The 22,081-nt window shown below is 37.4% G+C and overlaps 1 protein-coding gene across 4 annotated transcripts in view; it reads left to right on the forward strand.

Annotated features, from left to right (window-relative positions):
• Window positions 1-22,081, forward strand: part of ARMH3 (armadillo like helical domain containing 3) — a 192,774-nt gene that overhangs the window by 86,479 nt on the left and 84,214 nt on the right. For 3 of the 4 annotated variants that reach the window (XR_013763503.1, XM_079137949.1, XM_079137947.1), the window contains exons 21-23: window positions 5,105-5,187; window positions 6,124-6,250; window positions 12,887-12,962. Coding sequence is in view for 3 of the 4 variants with exons in the window: in XM_079137949.1 (XP_078994075.1) it covers window positions 5,105-5,187; window positions 6,124-6,250; window positions 12,887-12,962 (286 nt within the window). In the remaining variant the exon portion in view is untranslated. The remainder of the gene's footprint in view (window positions 1-5,104; window positions 5,188-6,123; window positions 6,251-12,886; window positions 12,963-22,081) is intronic. The other variant, XM_079137948.1, reaches the window with a different exon arrangement.

The following is a 22,081-nucleotide window of genomic DNA, read 5'->3' on the forward strand; positions in this document are numbered from 1 at the left end:
ATGTACTGCTACTTCTGTGACTATCCTTGGAACAGTTTGACTGGTCATGTGCCCACATGGCATCAAGTGGACAAGTGGATTAAGGGCAGTTTTCTAAAAATGTGTATGTGTGGAGTGGGGTGAGCCAGGAACAAGCCAGCATGAGTTTTGTACTGCTTATGTGTTGGCACTACTGAGAGCCTGAGTGCCAGTTCTCTGCTGTCCTTGAAACTGTCCATGACATGAGGGCATATTCTTCTTTGGCCTGCTGTCTAAGCCCTGTGTAAAGCTCTATATAATAGCTTATGAATAAACCTGGTTAGTAATTGTTGAAACACATTTTTATTGTTGTTTTGGTTCTGATTTTGCATAAAAAAAAAAACCAAAAAACGGGATCAGGCTCTCTGTAAAGTCCACATCCAGTCACATTCTGTGTGCAAAACATAATTTTGAAGAAGGCAAACCTGAGTTAGCAAATTAAGAATAGTTTTAGTTGGTAATTATGTCCTTAAACCAAAGAGAGATACTAGAGAGGAAACAAAGAAGGGAAAAGAGATGTGTGAGAGGGGAGATTGAGACAAAGGCTCATAGAAAGATGAGAGGGTCTGCTGAGGTGGCTCCTGCTGAGCTAAGCTACTAGGCATCCTCCAGTTTTGAGAGTAGTAGGAAGGTAACAATGAGGTATTAAACACCTGTGCTTTAATAAGCAGTGGAGGACCAACAGAAAAGGGGAACCAAAAACATAATAATAACCTGAAGCACACCATTTATAGTAAGCTGTTTTTGTCCCTTTAATATTCAACTTGCTCTGGTATCCTCCTTTGTTTATTCTTAATGGAATGGTAGAGAGAACACTACAAACAGGAGTCCAGGTTTTAATCCCAGCTTAGTAACTAACTAGGATGAGGTGGAGTATAATGGGGTGTGGGGTTTTCTTATTCAAATTGAGGAAATTGGACTGAATGACCTCTAAAGTCCTTTCTAACTCTAAAAATTCATACTCAGCTGTCAGAGCGTCACAGAAGTAGAACTCCCATTCTATGATCAGGTCAGGGGAGAGAGAGAGTATATGTATAGTAGCATGTAGGACACTGCTGAGTGTGAAGTGAGGGAGATGATGAAAGAGAAAAGCACTGTGTCGTAGAATATTTGGGGGGGCATTCTCTCCTGAAGGGAAATTGGATTTTTCTTTTTTTTTTTTTTTGTTTCAGCTTCCTGTTGAAATCCCTCTAGAGAATTACTACTTCCAGGTGGCTTTTGTGGGTAGCAATGTTTGGCCTGAATTATCAGACAGCATACAGATTCTGAAGTATTGACTCTCAGAGGATCACAATGCTGGATCTTCCTCTAGACTGTTCGACTCTGCTGATGTCTCTGGCCATTGGGACACAGGTTACCTCTTGACCTGTGCCAAAATTGCTCTCTTCTTATCTTCGTATTTATCACTTTGTCATTCCTGACTCCGAATCCCAGAGATCAAGGCTGGCTGTAGTCCAGCAGAGGAGCAATAAATCATTGCTTCCATTTATTTTTCTCCAGGTTTCCTGCCCCTTAATTATCACATATCTACTGCTGAGGCTGCACCTTTGTTCTGTGTGTGTGTTGAGGACAAAAGCCATATATGCTACCCAGTCCTTTGTCTTGTGCACTGCGAGTTTATGGAATCTGATTCACAGAGTTTGTCAGAACATTGGGTTTAGAGAGTGGAATGGTAGCCCCTAAATCACTCAGTGAGGTGGTCTTCATGAGATGGAAAGTTTGAACTAGGGATAGTCATTTTTATGTGAATTCTTTGCTATCTACCTTAATTCCCTGGGCTCCTGGCTAAGCAAGCTGTGTGATCCAGAATGGATTCCTGTGGAGCCTTTCTTTCTTTCTTTTTTTGCAGTCCATCCAACAGATCACTTGTTAACAGATACCATCAAAAATGCCAGCTGAGGCTGTAGGTCAGTGGCAGAATGCTTGAGGCCTTGGGTTCAATCCCCAGGACTGGGGAAAAAAGAAAATGCCAGCTGTCTATCATTTGTCGGTGCATCACAAAATCCCAGAGAACTCACATCAGGGCAGGAGTAAAATATTCATAATTGCCTCCTTCAACCCTAGCATGTCCTATTTTATTTGAGAGGAAGATAACAGAATGTAGGTACAGCCAAGTTTTGGTACTTCCCTTGCATGATTTTTTTTCTTTCTTTCTTCCTTTTTTTTTTTTTTTTATTTTTTAAGTACTGGGTATTGAACTCAGGTCCTTGCACGTGCTAGACAATCAGTATACCTCTGAGTTGTATCCCAAGCCCTTTGTTTTACAATTTTATTTTGAGACAGAGTCTTGCTAAGTTGCTCAGGCTGGCCTCAATTTTGTGATCCTCCTGCCTTAGCCTCCTGAGGATAATAGGCATGTGCCATCATACCTGGCCAGCCTACTGTTTCTTTATTGTACCTGTGCTGTTAGATGGCTAGGAGAGAGGGTTGGTGTGTGGTGGGCAGCAGTGTCTGCTGAGTCTTATTCCTACTTATCCTTCCCTGCTGTTCCAAATCAAAGCACACATCTCTAAGAGTAGTAAACTTAATACAAAGCTCAGGCAGCATGGGAGAATGGAATTCTTTGCTGGCAAAGAAATAGATATGGTTTTAGAAAAGGAGAGATCAAGCCTTTTTTTTTAATTTTTTTTTATTTTTGCATCTGTGGAAGTGGGGAAGTATGAGAAAGAGAAAGTAGACCACAGAATACTAGAAGTTGCTGACCCCCTTCTGAAAAGTTTCCCATCAAGAAGGGGAATATATATGTACATGAGTATTAGTCAAGATGGGTACAGAAGCAGGATTCATTCCATGGACAAATGTCCTAGGTGAATGAGGGTAAGGTAACAGAATTTCCTTTATTTTTAACACTTATTTGCAAAAATGTCTTTAAAATTGCACTGTTAATCTAGGGACTTGATAGTTACTTTCTTTACTGAGATTACTTTGGTTTTAGCAATCTCTTCCCCTTAATAAGGGTTGCAAGGCAGAGGAAATAATTTTCAGTAAATGTTTTCACTGTCAAGAGAGGACAGAGCAAGCTCCACTTCTATTTGAATAGCTCAACATTTAAGTACTTTTGTTTTTTTCCTTCATTAGCTACCTTCCCACCCAGAGTAGAAGTTATATGGTATCGCTGCCATATTTGGTGACCAGTTAGAATGGATAGATGGCCCCCTTAGCAATGTGTTTGAAACAGATAATATGACTAAAACTTGTTAACAGTAGATGCTAGCAGCCTGAGGTGGAAGAGGACCCTCATTTTTACCGGTAAATTTAGGAAATTTGATGGGGAAATCACCGTGTGGGAGTAAATTTGGAACACTAAGATGTCAGTTTCATAGTCAGATTTCTGAGCTTAATTGCTATTTAAGAAATATAAAAAGAAGTAGGTTTTTAAAAACTTAATATGAATAGACAAGCAGACGTGTGCCTGGGAAGGTTAGTGCTTACCTCAAATATACCAACTTGTCTACTTTTTCTGGGAGGTGGCTTGTTGCTAGGGATTAAACCTCAGACTTTGCACATGCTAGGCAAACAGTCTTCTGCTGAGCTGTACCCCCAGTCTTAATCTGCTCTTTAAAAGACTTGGGGTAATAGACCCCAAAATCACAAGTAACAAAAGCAAAATAGACAAATGGGATTATGTTAAGCTAAGAAGGAAATGATCAGTTTGAGTGAAGAGATAACGTATAAAATGGGAGAAGATATTTCTAGCTATTCATTTGATAAAGGATTGATGTCCAGAATTGGTGAAAAACAACAACAACAACAAACCCCTTAATAACAACAAAGTAGAGTGCTGGGGTTGTGGAGTGGTAGAGTGCTTGCCTGGCATGTGTGAGGCACTGGATTTGATTCTCAGCACCATATAAATAAGATAAAGGTCCATTGACAACCAAAAAACATTAAAAAAAAAAAAAAAAAAGCAAAGTAATTCACTTAAAAAATGGAGACTAAGGGTGTAATTCAGTGGTAGAACATGTGCTTAGCATGTACCAGGCCCTGGGTTCAATCCCTAGCAGCAAAAAAAAAAAAAAAAGGGCAAATGATCTGAGTAGACATTTCTCAAAAGAAGAGATACAAATGGCCAACAAATATATGAAAAAGTGTCAGTATTATTAGCCATCAGAGAAATGCAGATCAAAATCACAGTGAGATATCTCACTCAAGTTAGAATGACTTTTATCAAAAAGAAAAATAACAAATGCTGGTAGGATGTGGACAAGAGAACTCTTATACACCGTAGGGTAATGTAAATTAGTATAACCCTTACAGAGAATCGTATGAGAGTTCCTCAAAAAACTGAAAATAGATCTGCCTTATCATCTAGCTGTCTTACTTCTGGGTATATGTCTAAAGGAAATTAACTTATCATTATCAAAAAGATACCTGTACTCATGTTAGTGCAGCACTACTCACAGCACTAGTCAAGATATGGAATCAACCGAGGTGCCCATTACCAGTTGAATGGATTTAAAAAATGTGGTATATATATAAAAAATGGAGTATTATTAAGCCATAGAAAGAATGGAATCCTGTCATTTGCAGCAAAATGGATGGAACTGGAGGGCAGTGTGTTAAGTGAAATAAGCAGCACAGAAAGACAAATACTACATCCTCTCTCTCATATACAAAAGTTCTAAAAAGTCAGTCTCAATGTGGAGTAGCCATTACTAGAAGTTGAGATGTGAATATAGGGGAAGACAGAGGGAGTATAAAGGATACCAAAAACAGATGGAAGGATTAAGTTTCAGTGTTCTGTGGCACAGTTGCGTGACTGTAATTCAAAATAACTTATTAAATATTTTATGAAATATTAGAAGAGAGGAGCTCAAAGTCTCCCAAGAAATAAACAATAAGGAGATAGAGATGGCTGTTTACCCTGATTGGTACACAGTGTCTTTGTGAGTTGAAATAGCATGCTGTATCCCATAAATATATACAAGTTTTACTTGTTAATTTAAACAAATAAAACACCTTGGTAGCTAAGGCTTACGCATGCTAACAACATGGACTTCTATAGAGCTACTGTGCTTTCATTTAACTTTATTGATTATGGTTTGCATAGTTTGTTGATGTCTTCTTCTTTTCTTCCCCCTTAAAGCCTTGATAAATTTGCTGAAGTTCCTTATGTCAAATGAAACTGTACTTTTGGCCAAACACAACATTTTTACATTAGCCCTTATGGTGAGTAATACAACAACAACAACAAATTTTTTTTTCTAAAGCCATATGCTAAGACAGAAATGGGCTGGTTTGAAAAAGGAGCTGGTAGTCTAGGGACTAAGCTGTAGAGGGAACTTGGCTATATTTTCTTTGTGGATCAGGATCTCTAGACTATTGCTCCCTACTCTCACCTATGTATCTGACAAACTAGGACTCCTTTTTTCCTTCATGGGAGTATGTTGCCTGGCAGCTGTGGGGGTAGGTCAGATTTCTGTCTATGAACAGAGAGCCTGGCCCCCAATTGAGAGACTTTACTACTACAGTCTCTATATTGGTAAATAACAAAGCCTCTAGAGGTGTCCCAGCCAGATGAGTGTTTCCATCATGTCTGTGCTTGGTTTCTGAGGGACATTACAAATGCCTGTTTATTTGGCTGGTTATTTGGGGTAGAAGGATACCATTGTGTCTTTTGACTATCTCTAGTTTGTTTGTAAATGTTCAACATTTCTGGGAGAAAAGTCCTTATCTGTAGAGTTAGCTAATTTCTATTGTAGAATTATACCTACCATGGCCAATTTCAAGCTATCTACATGACTAAAATTAGAGTCATGCAGAGTTGAGAAGAGATGTACAGTAGCACACCATTGTATAGTATTCTTACCACTCAGATTATAAGAAGCATAAGTTAATCTCAAGAACATAGGTCATAGTAAAAGATAGAAAATAATTAGGAAGTGATAATTTGGAATATTTATTCATTTTAGTATAATTTATTTAATTATACATTTATATGAATGAATTCTTAATAATGGCAGTGATTTACAACTAGTTTACATTATCCCTGAAAATTTGTCAGCTCTTGCAAGCCAATAAGAGATGACAACTGCATACCACTGATAATACCTTTCTTATCTTCATAGCCTGATGCCTCTCTATGGGCTATTGCTTCTTTTTTAGATTGTCAACTTATTTAATATGTTTATCACATATGGCGACACATTCCTGCCAACCCCCAGCAGCTATGATGAACTTTACTATGAGATTATCCGCATGCATCAGAGCTTTGACAACCTCTACTCCATGGGTAAGCTATCTTTTTTTTTTTTTTTTTAACTCTGCTTTCTCCATCCCGTTTGTATTTTAGCAAATAAAAGGAAAATACTACAAAAGATTGCAGTCTCTTTGGTTAATGCCTTTGCTCGGCCTAAAAATATAGTAGTTTCCTCTTCTTAGGCAATCGTAAATTACATGTGGGCCATTTTACCTTTAGGAACTCAGATTTCATCTCCATGCAAAGCTGGTTAGCAGCCTTTTGTTGATGTTTGTGAAAGGGAGAATAAAGAGGCTCATGGATTCAGCAAATGCCAGTGAGGTGAATGGGGGTGAAAGAGTGGGTGGGAATTGATAGCAGCAAATGTAAGAGCTTGGATCCTAGAGGAACATTGTATAATTTGAGAAGATATGGGGTTTTAAGAAATCTTAGTGTACCTATATATTTTTAGTATAACTTAAATAAGGAGTGGGCATTGGAAAAACATAATTTTTTGCAAACCTTTTAGTAATTGACTCACTAAAAATGTACTCTACATCCATAGTGAATATAACTTATTTCAGAAAGAGGTAATGTGTCTCTGCAAATTTGGGAACAGGGTCTAGTGAATCCTAACTGGAGTTTAAAAGGTAAGGGAAGATCTTTGTAGATTGTACAAAAACAGAAAGCCACTCAGTAAAACTGTCTTATTTAAAAAATTCTGACATTCACTTTATTGATGTATAACTGATATATAATAATAATAAATGGTACACATTTAAAATATATAGATTTCGATAAATTTTGACCTATGTATATATATGGTGTAAATTATCACAGTGATCAAGATAATGAACATATCCATTGCCTCTCAAAAGCTTCTTTGTGTCCCTTTAGAATCCTTCTCTCATGTTCCTCTCCTCACCTGTACTGGCTGTATCCCATCCCTTGGCAGCCACTGATCTCTTTTCTGTCACTCCATAGTGACATAGTTTGCTTCATCCCTCATGATAAGAATATTTGTAAAAGTTCCAGCCTTTGCTTGGGACTTCTTTATAATAAGAAAAGTAGAGAGGATTTAAAACCAGTATCAAGAAAAGGAGTAGAAGCAAACAGTGGAAAAGAAATTGTCTGAGAGGATTTTTTTTCCTAGTAGACTAGTTTTTAGAGGCGTAGAGGAACTTTTAAGAGAGCCATCATAACTTTACTGTGATGTCTTAGTGAGAGTAGATTGCTTTCAACTTCTAAGTGTCAGAAAACTCTGATTTAAATTATCTCAAACAATGGGAGAATTATTATACCTTGTAACAAAAATTATTGTACCTTGTAAGAATTCTTGAATGGTAGCTGGGCCTGGTGGCACATGCCTGTAATCCCAGCAGCTCAGAAGGCTGAGGTAGGAAGATCATGAGTTCAAAGCCAGCCTCAGCAACTTAGTGAGACCCTAAGCAACTTAGTGAAACCATGTCTCACAATTAAAAATAAAAAGAGTTGGATATGTGGCTCAGTAGTTAAGTGCCTCTGGGTTCAATCCCCAGTACTAAACAAAAACAAAACAAAACAAAACAAAACAAAAATTCTAGAATGATATGATCAGTTGATCAAAATGTTGCAAAAGCCCAGGTTTTCCTATTTCTCTGTTCTCTCAGAGTAATATTTTTAGCATCAGGTCAGTTTCCCTCACAACAAGTTCCAGTTGTAATGTCAAGATGCATCTTTTTTTAGGAGATAGGAAGTTCTCTTCGAGAATCCTTCAACTGACTTCTCACTGGCCAAATGTGCTCAGTGTACCCTGTTGTGGTTTGCCTGACTTCACAAAAATCCTTGTTTTCTGAAAATGTAGAATTTTCTAAGATTGAAGAACTGCTTCAGAGGCTGTGGGCATCCATCTGTAGATAAATAAAAATGTTTTTCAGTAAGGAAAGTTAGGGGGAGTTTGAGTTGAAGAGCTATTTTATGAAAGCCTCCCATACCTGCCCATCTGGGCCATGTCCCCATTCAAATGGGATACACCCTTGTGTAGCTTCAGCAACAAGATAGAGATGATATCTATGAATGCCCATATCTGCCAAGGGAATAAAAACGTTAATTAGGAAGTACAAATAGGAAAGTAAAACTTTTCATTAACTGCTGAGTGCAGTAATGCACACCTGTAATCTCAGCTACTTGGAGGCAGGAGGATGGCAAGTTTGAGGCTAGTCTGGTCAACTTAGAGAGATTTTTGTCTCAAAATAAAAAATACAAAAGGGCTAGGGATATAGCTCAGTGGTAGGGCACCCCTGGGTTTCATCCCTAGTAGTGGAGAAAAAAGTTACTAACTGAAATGCCATAGATATTATGTTACAGTGTTCCCCATTTCATGGAAAATGTGATAAAACTTATGGTAGAAAAAAATGCTTTTTAAATTAAGTTTCTTGAGGCATATTTAATATATACAACAAAATTCACCTTTTTTGGGGGAGGGGATGGGTACCAGGGATTTAACCCCAAGGCTCTTAAACACTGAGCCACATCCCCAGCCTTTTTTTATATTTTATTTAGAGACAGGGTCTCGCTAAGCTCCTGAGGCTGGTTTTGAACTTGTAATCCTCCTGCCTCAGCCTTCCAGGCCACTGGGATAAAATTCACCCTTTTTAACGTAGAGTTCTCAGTTTTGACAAATGCATTTAGTAGTATAATTATCATTAAAATCAAGTTATAAGAGTTTCATCATCCCAAAAATTTCCCTTGTGTTCTTTTGAGGTCAACTCCTTTGTCCACTCTCAACCCATAGCAACCAAGTATCTGTTTTTATTGCTTGATTTTTCTCCTGCTGTGGATCATAAATATTGTGATTTTTGTAGTATGGCTGCTGGATTTTGTTATGTTACTTTATCTAATGTTACTTTATCTAATGTTAGGCATTTGTGATGTGGAAACAGTTTGATCCTCTCAAGGTTTGTTTTTAATGGTTGAGGGCAGGTTAAGAGCAACTTTTAATGTAGGCTAACTTGGTTCTGTTACTAATACAGTACCCATCTGCAGAGTCTATCTGATTGATACCCCATATGTTAGTAGGTCTTTTCACTCCTACTGCTGGAGCCTGCCATGAGCTCCTCAGCCTTGGGTAGTTTTCTTTTCCATATGCACAGATCCATGCTTAGCAAGAGACACAAATGTACCTGACTGCAGATTTCTGGAGTTTTCTGTCAAAATCCCTCCTTGCCATGCCCCATACTTTCTAGATGCCTTGTCCTTTCCAAAGGCTGATCTCTTTGTTTTCAACTTGGCAATACTCTGGCTTCTATTTAGGTTCCTTCTCCCTGCCCTGCAACCTGGAAACTTCTCCATATAATAAATTGGGGTAATCATAGGGTACATGTTTGTTTTCCATCTGTCAGGTATCACAGCTCCATTCTGCCTGTTGTCTAGTATCTGATAACCATTGTTTTACATGTTTTGCCCAGTTTTTTAAGGTAGGAGGGTAAATTGTGTCATGTTATCTCATCATGGGGCATATACTTGACATTCCTATGGTATTGTTTTACTGAAGTTTACTTTAATAGGAAGGACTTCCATAAAAACTGTCCTGAACTGTAAATTGCATCATGTTTTGAATTTTTTTTTTCATTTTTACAAAGAGATAATTACAAAGAGATATTAAAGAAAAATTACAGGAAAAAATTTTTAAATCTTTTAAACATTTGATTCTAGTACCATCACGATTTTCATATTATATATTGCTTCACATGCACAAATAGTTTAACATAGTTGTAATTGTAATATATTATTTTGTGGGTCGTTTTGTTTTTTTGATGCTGGGGATTGAATCCAGGCTTACTTTACCATTAAGCTATATTTTTTATATTCTATTTTGAGACAGGGTCTTAACTGAGGCCAAGCTCCAACTTGCAATCTCCTGTCTTAGCCTCCTGAGTTGCTGGGATTACAGATGTGTGCCACCATACTGAATTTTTTAAAATTTTGTATTTTTAACTTACATCATCTCTTCCTCCTTCTCCGCCTTCTATTACGCTCCTCTTTTTATTTTTGTTGTTGTTGTTGTTGTTGTAAGGATTGAAATTATGCTAGTCAAGCCAAATGCTTGACCATGGAGCTATATCCCCAACACTACCATACATATTTAAGTCTCTCTTTTAATGGCTACATAGTATGTTATTTTTGTGTACCATAAATTACTATGTAAATGACTGCTTTAGTCTGAGGCATTTAAGGCATTTTGAAATAATTTTGTTCTTAAATTTAAAACCAATGGTATTACTAAAGGAATTGCATGATGAAGTCATGTGGTTGTGTATCCAGTAAGGAACAGAGCTGACTGGATATTTTGGAGAAATAATCTGTGGGCAGAGTTGAACACCTCTCAAAATGTGAAGAGGGGACAATTCAGTTCAATTCCATATATGTTTAGGTCCCTATAATCAGAAAACTTATAATCCAGTAAAAAAAAAAAAAAAATCAGTGCATCTAAATAAAAATTCACAATTGAAAAAGACATGCCCAACCTGCTGAAGCAATTTGGTTCATTTCATGAATAAATTTGCATATACAACGAGTGGAACCTGAACTCAGAATGGAGAACCCTAACTTGAAACTCTCCCAATTTTTCCTTTACTCAATCTTATAAATTACAAAAGCAGTCTTTCTGATAATGTTTTAATAAGGCTTTCATCTTGTCTTTCATAAAATTGCATGTATTTATAAAACTGAGGCATTGATATAACAGGTGCAGAACAGCCAGATGAGTTTTGGTTACCTATCACAGCCACAGGCCCTCCCTCTGATAGAGCTTCTGCTGCTATACTTCTTGCTTGGGATCCTGAATTAGGAGCATATGGTGATGGTATTCAGACATAATATTCCTATGCAAACTGATCATCCATTTCTCTCTCTCTCTCTCTCTCTCTTTGGTACTGGGATTGAACCCAGTGGTGCTTTACCTCTGAACTACATTCCCAGTCCTTCTTATCTTCTACTTTGAGACAGGGTCTTGCTAAATTGGTGAGGTTGACCTCAAATTTGCAATCCTCCTTCCTCAGCCTCCTGAGTTACTGGGGTTATAGGTGTGTACTACCTCATCCAACTTGATCACGCACTTCTAATGTTAGGCCCTCTTTCCTTCCTTTCTTCCTTTGGAAAGTCTAGGTAGATTTAGTCATTCATTCATTTGGGAGGCAGTCTATTGAGAATTAACAATAACTAAAACTTTCACAGCTCTGTGCAGTCACTAACCTAAGAGCTTTATAGGTATTAGCTCATTTAATTCTCAGAACAATCCTTTCTTGTATGTATTGCTAGTTATTCTCTAGTAGGTGGTAAGGGCTGAAATTGGATGGACCCTAAGAATTGACTTCAGAGATCATGCTTTTATTTTTTAAATATATTTTTAGCTGTTGATGGACCTTTATTTTTTATTTATACGTGGTGCTGAGAATTGAATCTAGTGCCTCACACATGCTCTGAGCTACAACCCCAGCCCCAGAGATCATGCTTTTTAACTACTCATTTCTCTGCATAAACACTGGCTCTAGAGTACATTCCCTCTAGTTTCAAATTTCATATCTGTCACTTACAACTTGTGTGAATGACCTCAATTACTTGCTTTCTGTGTGTCTCAGTTTCCTTGTCTGTTTGTCATATTGCATATGATCTAACTGTCCAGTGTCTGGCATTAGTAAATTCTCCACGTTTACTTCTTATTAATGACCCATTCATTAAAAACATATTTGAAGTACCTGTCAAGTACTTGTTGTTTTAAAAGGAGCACTTGTGCTGTTTTGTCTCTTTTCTAAATGCCCACTTTAATGTGTGACTCTGAAGATCATAAATGGCATAGGACATGTTTAGTTTTATATTTCTGTCATTTCTCCTCTCATGGGTGAGTTTGAGAAAGAGAGAGAATTTAGTGAGATAAGAAAGAATCTTCCTGTTGATTCATTTTACAGGTCACACAATTAAGTCAGACTTGTAAAAGTAGATTATTCCTTGATTGAAACATGACTACCCTCTATGTGGAAATGTTATTTGTCCTGTTTGTCTGAGCTTATGCCTTTAGGTTCAGAAAGATACACATAGAGCAGGAAGGGACAACAACTTGGCCAGCCAGTTCCACTAAATTAGCCCAGGGCACTAGAGAAATGACAAGTATGGCAGCCGGTTTGCCCTCAAATTACCACTCCAGAATAGATTTTTAAATGAAAGTAAAAACTAAGTTTTAGAGCTGGGTACAGTGGCACATGCCTGTAATCCAAGCAACCTGGAAGATGGAGACAGAAGGATCATAAGTTTGAGGACACCCTCAGAAATTTAGTGAGACCCTATCTCAAAATAAAAAATAAAGTGTTGGGGATATAGTTTGGAGGTAGAGTTCCCCTGTGTTCAATCCTCAGTTACCTCCCAACTACTGGAAACCTGTTATCAGGGAGTAGCAGGTGGGGGGCAATCCAAGACAGATGGGCTAGAGTATTCTGATAGAAAATAAGAAGTTAGAGAAAAAAGTTCCTGAAGAATATAGTTGAAAGGATTCTATAAACCCTTATATTTTTCTCTAAGCTGAGGATGTTTGTTAACAGAAGATTGGCACAGACTTTGTTTGGTTATTCTATAGTGCTATTCTGAGATGTCTTCATTCCTCATGTTTGTGTTTTATATCAGGGGTTTGACAGATCTGTGTTCTTTGCTCTTTTACAGTCCTGAGGCTTTCTACCAACACAGGCCAGTGGAAGGAAGCAGCTAGCAAGGTGACCCATGCATTGGTTAATATCAGGTAAGAAATGAAAATTTCTCTCTTTGAGAGTTCCTTGACTCATCCTGAGGTTTATTGTACCTTTCTAAGTAGAATGCGTTGAACACTACTACTATTTTAAGCCCTAGTGTCTGTAGGAGTGGAAGAAATCGTCGTACTTGATCAAGAAAAGCAGGAGTACATGAGGCTTTCATTGTATCATATTGAAACAGCTCAAAGTGCTGGCTGTTCTGTGAATTTTCTACCAAGAGATGGTTGCAAGCCCTTTTCAGGCATCTTAGCTGCCAAAGTATTTTCTGTGTATAAGCCATCTGAAAGCTTTTCTCTGAAGATTTCTTCTGCTGTTCTCTATGACTTTAGTGGATGACTCATGTGCATCTAGAACTTTGACATTTTACTATATGTGGCTCTTTCTATTTGTGGTAAACAGAAGCAAATGGAGTCCATAGGGCTAAGTCATTTTAGGTTCCTTATGAAATAGCAAGGCAGTTACATAGTGCTGTATGTATTGGATAAAATTGTATCAGATGTGGTCAGGGTCTTGAAGAAGCATTTCATTCACAGGAGTGAGTTGTCAGTAGGTGGAGAGGAGAAAGTACTTTTGGTATCATGAGACCAAAATCTGACTTTTCTTCTATTCCTTCCTCCCTTTGTACCTATGATTTTCCATTTTCTCAACAGTTATTAAATTGTTTTTGCAAACAATTAAAAAATTAATGTTGAGTAAAAGAGGCAAACCCAACAGATGGGGAACTTGATTTAGCCCCAGATGTAAGCCTTTCCAGACATTCCCATAATAGTAATGCACATTTACAACTTGGTTATAGATTCTAATGTGTGACAGAGCTGGGTGTGATGTTTGTTTCTGTATTTTTTTTTCCTTTCTCTTTTTTTCTAACGGTAAAATTTCCTGTCTCTGCAGTGATTTACTATGGTGCTCGGGGATTCTGAGAATAAAAGGAAAAGTGTGAAATGTGTGTGGAGGAGGGCTGGGATGAGGGAGCAGGGAGCGAGATGTGCTAACAAGATTGCAGTGAAGGTTGGACTGCCTTACCTGTCCCCAGAGACATTTTGCAGCAAACACAATTTTATGAATCTCACAAGTAAATGTATATCTACACCTAGCAAATAATCTAGACACTGTGGTGAAGTCTTATGATAAATGTGAATTTCTGTAAGAATCAGGAATTACAAACTGTCTTCTTTCAAATATCCCTTTGTGACCCAAGGGCAGTATGACAAATGTGGGTGTTTGAAGGAAGCACAAAATTCTGAGCTAGAAAATGAAGTGCATATGGGTATAATTTATGTTGTAGTTATTTATTATTCATGTATTTACGTAGGCCTTCCAGGCAGCTTCTTTTCATCTGGGGCCTGTTTCCTTGATCACATTCTTCTATGCTTGCTGTATCTTTTGCTTTCCTTTCAGTAACTTCTAGGTTGGCTGCTCTGTTTATTCTCCTCACAGACCATCAAGCGGCTGATTAAAACTTGGGGCCTCTCCTTTCTTTTCTTTTCTTTTCTTTTTTTTTTTTGGTGTAATACTGGGGATTGAACCCAGGGTGCTTTCCCATTCAACTACATCTCCAGATGTTTTTATTCTTTATTTTGAGATAGGGTCTCACTAAGTTTCTGAGGCTGATCTTGAACTTGGAATCCTCCTGCCTCAGCCTCCTGAGTCGCTGGGATTATAGGTGCGTACCATCATATCTGGCTGGCCTCTCCTTTTTCTGAATAATGGAGATAGAATTGGGCTAAGCCTTAAAGGTGCCCTAACCATGACCTCTTCCTTTGCTTTGCATCACTGTCAGGCCTCTACTTTTATTTTCGTTCCTCAGACTTCTTTGATGAACTTGCTGTGGAGAATGATCACATCATTTTCACTGTTGCTGATGAATTAGAATATATGTCTAAAGTAGCAAAGTCTTTCACTTTTCTCAAGAGATTACTGGAAAGAGATATTTGAATTTTTCACAATAAGTCCAAATCATGAAAAATACTAAGCAAGGAAGTTTACCTTTTTTTCTTTCTGACATCTGGTTTTATTTATTAATTGCCAGACTTCGTGGGGGGAGGGAGGGGTTAGTGTTAGGGTTAGAGTTAGGGTTAGGGAGGGGGGCAAGAATGGAGGAAGGAAGGACTGTATAGAGGGAAAAGAGGGGTGGGAGGGGTGGGGGGAAGGGAAAAAATAACAGAATGAATCAAACAACATTACCATATGTAAATTTATGATTACACAAATGGTATGCCTTTACGCCATGTACAACATGTATCCCATTTGTTTACAATAAAAAAAATAAATAAATAAAATTGCCAGACTTCGTGCTGCCCTTTCATATACTATCTTTTTAAATCTTCAAACTCTAGATAATATATTTTCTTAAAATATACTTTTTTACCAGTGAGGAAATTGAGTCTTAAAGATACTATGAACTGTGCTAAAACAGATAATAATAATAGGCTGTCCAGCTGTAAGCCCAGAGCTCTTTCTTCCATACCATAATACCTCCTTCTTTTAAAATTATAGGAAAGGCTACTGTGGAGGTAAACAGAGAACACAGCATGAAAGAAGTATGGAAATTTGAGTTAGAAAAACTGGAGTTTTTATATTTGTCTTTACCATTCACTATATGACCTTGAACAAATTACTTATCTTCTCTGGATCTCTTTCTGTCATCTATTAAACAGGAGTGATGGTGATATCAACTAGTTCACAGGATAGTGGTTGTAAAAATCATATCATGTGTATTAAAGCTCTTAGTGCTGGGCACGTGGGTGCGTGCCTGTAACCTCAGCAGTTTAGGAGATCAAGGCAGGAGGATCACAAGTTTGAAGTCAACCCGGGCAATTTAGTGAGACCCTCTCTCAAAATAAAGAAAATAAAAAGTGCTGGGGATGTAGCCCAGTGGCAGAGCACCTCTGGGTTCAGTCCCCAGTACCATAAACAAAACAAGACAAAACAAAACCTCTTAGGAAACTACAAAATTCTGGTCATTTCATTTAGCATAGTGTCTTCAGGTTCCATCCATCTTGTAGCATATGTCAGAATTCCTTCCTTTTTAGGCCATATAATCTCCCATTTTGTTCATCAGGTTATCTGTTGGTGGACAATTGAGTTATTGTTCCCTTTTTCTTTCTCCTTTTCCTTTTTTTGGGGACGGGGCAGTGGGGGGCAGGGTGGCTAGATACTAGGAATTGAACCCAGGGTTGCTCTACCACTGAACTACAACTCCAGTCCTTTTCTGTTTTTTATTTTGAGACAGGGTCTTGCTAAGTTGCTGAGGCTGGCCTGGATCACAGGTGTGTGCCACTGTGTCCAGCTCTACCTTTTCTTTGTTGTAAATAATGCCACTGTGAAAATGGATTCTGTTCCAGACTTGCTTTTACTTCATTTTGGCATATACCCAGAAGAGGAATTGCTGGATCATATGGTAGTCCTGTATTTGATTTTTTGAGGAATTGCCACACTGTTTTGTTGTTGTTGTTGCAATGCTGGGAATTAAAGCAAGGGCCTTGAGCACTCTATCAGTAAGCCACATTCCCAACCCTGCACTGTTTTTTAGGTTTAGCATTTTAAGCATTCCTTAGAGTGTTTCCTAAGTACATTTTCATTTTTTCCTTCTGTAAAAGTTAAGATATTAACCTTAAAAGATGTTTTGCTTTTCCTTGTAGGTGGACATTGATGCCTTTGTATGAGAATAGTCCAGGGAGTTTGTTTAACTGAGGGCAAAAGAAATGGAATGCCTGAGCAGTCTCCAGTCCAGTGATCCACATAATGAGGGCTGCCTTGTGTGCCTAGATTCTCTAAGGGCTTGTGTTGTATATCCATGACACATTGGGTGATTGAGAAAACAAGAACCTCTGTCAGAAAATCTGATCTTTAAGTTTCCCAGGGATACTGTGGGACAGCTAACTATCAGCCACCAAATTAATTATCAAAGGTAGAGGATGTAAAGTTTTGCCAGGAAAATTGTGATAGTGTGCATAATTTATTTCTGCTCTTTATAAAGTTTATTTGTCTTAGTCCCATAATTGGAAAGGATTTCTAAAGCAGAGGATTTCACTTCTCCTATAGTATGTTTGTTGATAGCCATGGGAAGGGATTGAATTGCTTCTGAAACTCAGACGTTTAACAGCTGGGAGGCCTCCCAGACTGTTTTGCCAGTTAGCAGCTCCACACTGTGTCTTTGGGGTTGCCTGAAATGCAGTGCATCTAATAACTACCTTCACATAGTGTCCCCAGCAGGTGAAGGGCAGCAGAAAGGCTGCAGACTGTTCTGTCCTTTGGAGCTTAGATTGCAGCAGTGGAAATTAAAAGTACTTCCACATGCTTGGAGGCTTAAATTGCTCAAATGTCAGTCTCTGCTTTTCACTTGTCTTTCATGGCTTAGTCATGCAGTTCTTTAATTGTCAAAGTTATTTGTGTTTAAACAATTTCTCCCTCTTCCTGTTTGATCCTTCAGTGAGATTCTTCAAATGCAACTGCTTAGAAACTGCTATTTTTATTGAAACACCTGATGTCACCAACAAACAGGGCCCTGTGCTTTTCCCTTCCCATGAGAGCTGTTTTGCTATAAGAAAAATAAATATACTGCTCTACCTTTTTAAATTTTTTTTTTTTTTTTTTTTTTTTTTTTTGTAAAGATGGTGGGGATTACCCAGGGACACTCTCTTTACCCTTAAGCTATAGCATACATCCCCTAATCCCCCCCACCCCCAGACAGGGTCCTCACTAAGTTTTTGAACCTGTCCTGCAACTTGAGATCCTCCTGTCTTAGCCTCCCAAATTGCTGGAATTATAGGCATGTGCCACAGTGCACGGCCTACTTTTATACCTTTAAAATTCCACTTTTTGGTATAATTGTTGCTTCAACTGCCTCTACAGATATAATGATTCACAAGGAAGAACACTTTGAGGAGGCCATGTTCAGGCCTGGAAGGAAGAGGATTGAGAAGTTTTTCTTGGAGACTTCTGTACTAAATATTTCCTGCTACCACTTGGCAGTCTATTCCAAGGAGGTCTTGTACTTTAGAAAGATGTCTGTCAATTATCAATCAATTAATTAGTCAAAGAGGAGAGGAAAATGTTAAACTAAAATCTGACCTTTGTCTAACCAAACAACGTCACAACATCAAGGCAAGTAATTTGAGGCTTTAATGAATCTCAGAGAGATTTAGTGCTTTTCATTCAGTGAGCATTTTATTAGTATCAGGTTCAAAATCTGTTCTCTGACTACTCACAGAAAGAAACAGTGAGTGAATCTCTGCAAATCAGTGTTTCTCTTGATTTATAATTTTTTCTTTTTCCCCTCTTCTCCCCCCCACCCCCTTTCTCTCTCTCTTTCTCTTGCTGGGGATTGAATACAAGGGTGCTTTACCACTGAACTATATTCCCAGATCCTTTTATTTTTTAAAATTTTGAGACAGGGTCTCACTAAATTGCTGAGACCCTGAGACTGGCCTCAAACTTGGGATATTCTTGCCTTACCCTCCCAACTTGCTGGGATTATAAGTGTGTACCACCAACTTGGCTTCAGATATTTCTGTGGTTAGTTACAAATCTGGGGTTGGGAATATGAATTTAGTTCATTTCTTTGTAAGTTTTTTAATTGTTCATGTAGTGAGTTTGTCTTCTGTCTCCCTGTTCACTATATGATCTTTTTATTCAAATGGTAAAATGGTTTTCACACCCTTCCTGCTGCTTATGTGCTTGTGTAGTTGTTTTCCTTGACCCTAAAAAGAATAGTAAGTAAAAAAGAAATATTTTTAACTGTATACTGCTGGGGAGGCTAAGAAATAAGAGTAGCTTCTAGAAGTCTCTAGATCAGGGTATTTATTAATCATAACACCTTTTGGAACAAACTGTATAAAATTTTGAATGTTGCAGAAAATATGCCATCAGCCATTAATCACTGTTGATGACAGTCAAGTTAGAGTAGGGAAGGGAATGTGAGGTCTTATCCAACTAAAGTATCCCCAGCTCTTCTTGCCTATGATCCCCTTTGGGCTACAATGTTTGCCTCATAGTCACAGTTCTTTTATCAAAATGAATACCAGTGAGTTGAGAAGTTTGATACCCAGGCATTTCAACAGAAGGATGCAACTTAGTCTAGTGAGAAGTAAATATGAACTACTGTGATTAAGGATAGAGGCAAAGGCATTAGGTTGATGACTCTTGACTAGCAGCCAGTTTGTGAACATAACCTATTCTAGTTTTCTGCCTTATTGTGGCAGGTAGGCTCAGATTGTCACCCTAGTTAAAATTTATCAGAAATGACCTTTTTTGTTGTTGTTGTTAATCAGACCCTGCTGATCTTCCATTAGAGAGAATGAAAAGCATTATGTAGATTATAATAAAGAACCAAAATGAAGCCGCTATAATCTTGTTTACTCAGGGATTGGGAGCATTACTTACTATCCTAATAATGGCTCTTCCCTAATCTCTTAAGACCATAGAGCTGGGGAAAAAAATGCTGAATCCCATGTGGTTAATCATCCAATTTGCCCTAGTTTGGTTTATGCTGCATCTTGAGGTTTTGAATTAGGTCATATCTAGGCCTGGTGAACTGCTGTGCAGTAAAGAAGTCTTGGTTTAGGAGACTCAGATATTTGTAATGAAATATTAAAATTTTCACATGGGGGATGCTATGATTTTAGTGAGACTGAATTTAGCATATAAAACCCATCTTGAACTCATCCTGAAATTCCCTTGACGTCTTTTTCCACTTTGCCTACCTTTCCCTTTACTATCTTAACTATTTTTAAGTGTACAGTCAGTGGTATTAAGTACATTCACATTGTTTTGTGACTATTACCACCATCTGTCTCCAAAGCTTTTTCTTCTTTTTCAACTGAAGCTCTGTACCCATTAAATTCTAACTCCCCGTTCCCTTTTCCCTCTAACTCCTGGCAACCATCATTCTGTCTTCTGTTTCTGTTTGACTATCCTAGGAACTTCATATAAGAGGAATCATACAATATTTGACCTTTGTTACTAGTTTATTTCATTTAATATTATATCCTCAGACTTCATCCATGTTGTAGCATTTATCATACTTTTTTTGATTTGATTCCATTGTATGTATACAATTTATTTGTTGTTGTTTTAAGGACCTTGCTTTAATTTCTTTTGGGTATATACATAGAAGTGGAATTGTTAGATCATATGCTAATTCTTTGCATAACATTTAAAAATTTTTTGGTTGTAAATGGACACAATATCTTTATTTTATTTATTTACTCTTGTGTGGTGCTAAGAATCAAACCTAGTGCCTCACTTGTGCTAGGCAAGTGCTCTACCACTGAACCACAACTCCAGCCCCTATATACCATTTTTAGCAACTGCCAGGACGTCTCTATCTCTACCTCTCCCCCCCGCCCTTTCTCTCTTTCTTTTTTGGGGGAACTATTCTAGGGATTGAACCTAGAGACACTCTACCACTGCTGCATCCCCATCCTTTTTTAAATTTTTTTTTTGAGAGAGGGTCTTGCTAAGTTGCCCAGACTGGCCTCCAACTTCAATCCTCCTGCCTTTGCCTCCTGAGTTGCTGGGATTACAGGCATGCGCCACCATGCCTGGCTGCCAGGCTGATGGTCAAAGTGACTGCATCATTTTACATTCCAGTTTCTCCATATTCTTGCCAACTCTTGTTGCCTCTTTTTTGGTACTAGTTATCCTAGTGGCTGTAAAGCAGTATTTCTTTGTGGTTTTAATTTATCTATGATTTTAGTAAACGTTGAGCATTTTTTCAATAAGTTTCTTGATTATTTGTGTATCTTCTTTGGAGAAATGTCTATTCAAGCCCCTTTCTGATTTTTAAATTGATCTGTTTATTTTTCATCTTATAATTTTAGGAGTTCTTTATATATTCTAGAATCAGTCCTTTATTAGATGATTTGCAGACACTTTCTTCCATTCCATAGGTTGCCATTCATTTTATAGAGGATCCTTATCAAATTGAGAAAGTTCCCTTCTGTTCCTCATTTGTTGAGTGTTTTATCATAAAGGATTTGTGGATTTGTACTAATTCTTCTTTAAATGTATTGTGGAATCTATTAGAGCTTGGGCTTTGCTTTTTTTTTTAATATTTCAATTTCTTTGTTATAGTTCTATTCAAATTGTCTATTTCTTCTTGAGTCAGTTTTGGTATTTGTATCATCCTAGAAATTTTTCCATTTCTTCTAAATTATCTTAATTTATTAGCATAATCATTTATAGTTCCTCTTATTTATAGTATAGTATTTTTTCTTTGATTTCTGATTCTAGTAATGAATTTCTTCTTTTCTTTGCCAGTCTAGCTAATTTGTCCATTTTTGTTGATCTTCTCAAAGAAATAGTATTTAGTTTCATTGATTTTTCTTTTTCTACTGTTTCATTAATTTCTACTATAGTTTTTATTATTTCCTTCCTTCTGCTTTCTTTAGACTTAATTTGATCTCCTATTTTTTAAAAATCTCATTAAATTTAATTAATTCTGAACACCATGGAATGAACTTAGAAATTAACAGCAGAAAGAAACTTGTTTGAAGAACATACTCTATACTGTTTCTGTTGTTTTAAATTTATTGAGGTAGGGCTGAGGATGTAGCTCATTTGCCTAGCATGTGCCAGGCCTTGGGTTCAATTCCTAGTACCACACACACACACAAAAAGAGATAAATTTATTGAGGTTTGTTTTATGGCCTCACATATGATCTGTCTTGGAGAATATTCATATGCAGTTAAGGAAAATGTATGTTCTGCTGTTGTGGATGGAGTATTCTATAGAAGTCTATTAGGTCTCTTTGATTTATAATGTTGTTCATGTCTTCCATTTCTTTGTTAATCTGTCATTTTTCACTCTTTATTTAATTTTTTTATTAGAACATTGTAATTATACATAATATTTGGGTTCATTTTATAAAATCAATAATGCAAGGAATTTAATTTCAATCCCTATTCCACCTCCCTTTTTTTCCCCTTCCTCTGTCCCGTTATTTTCCCTTGTCAACTCTACTGATCTTCCTTTCACTCCTTTATTTGATTGGTACTTTTTACATATACATAAAGGTGAAATTCCCTTGGTATAGTTACATATGCACATAACAGGGTTTTGTTAAATTCATTCCACATTTCTTCCCCTTTCCTTTCCTTTCCTTTC

Source organism: Sciurus vulgaris, assembly GCF_902686455.1.
Source record: "Sciurus vulgaris genome assembly, chromosome: 4".
NCBI lineage: Eukaryota > Metazoa > Chordata > Mammalia > Rodentia > Sciuridae > Sciurus > Sciurus vulgaris.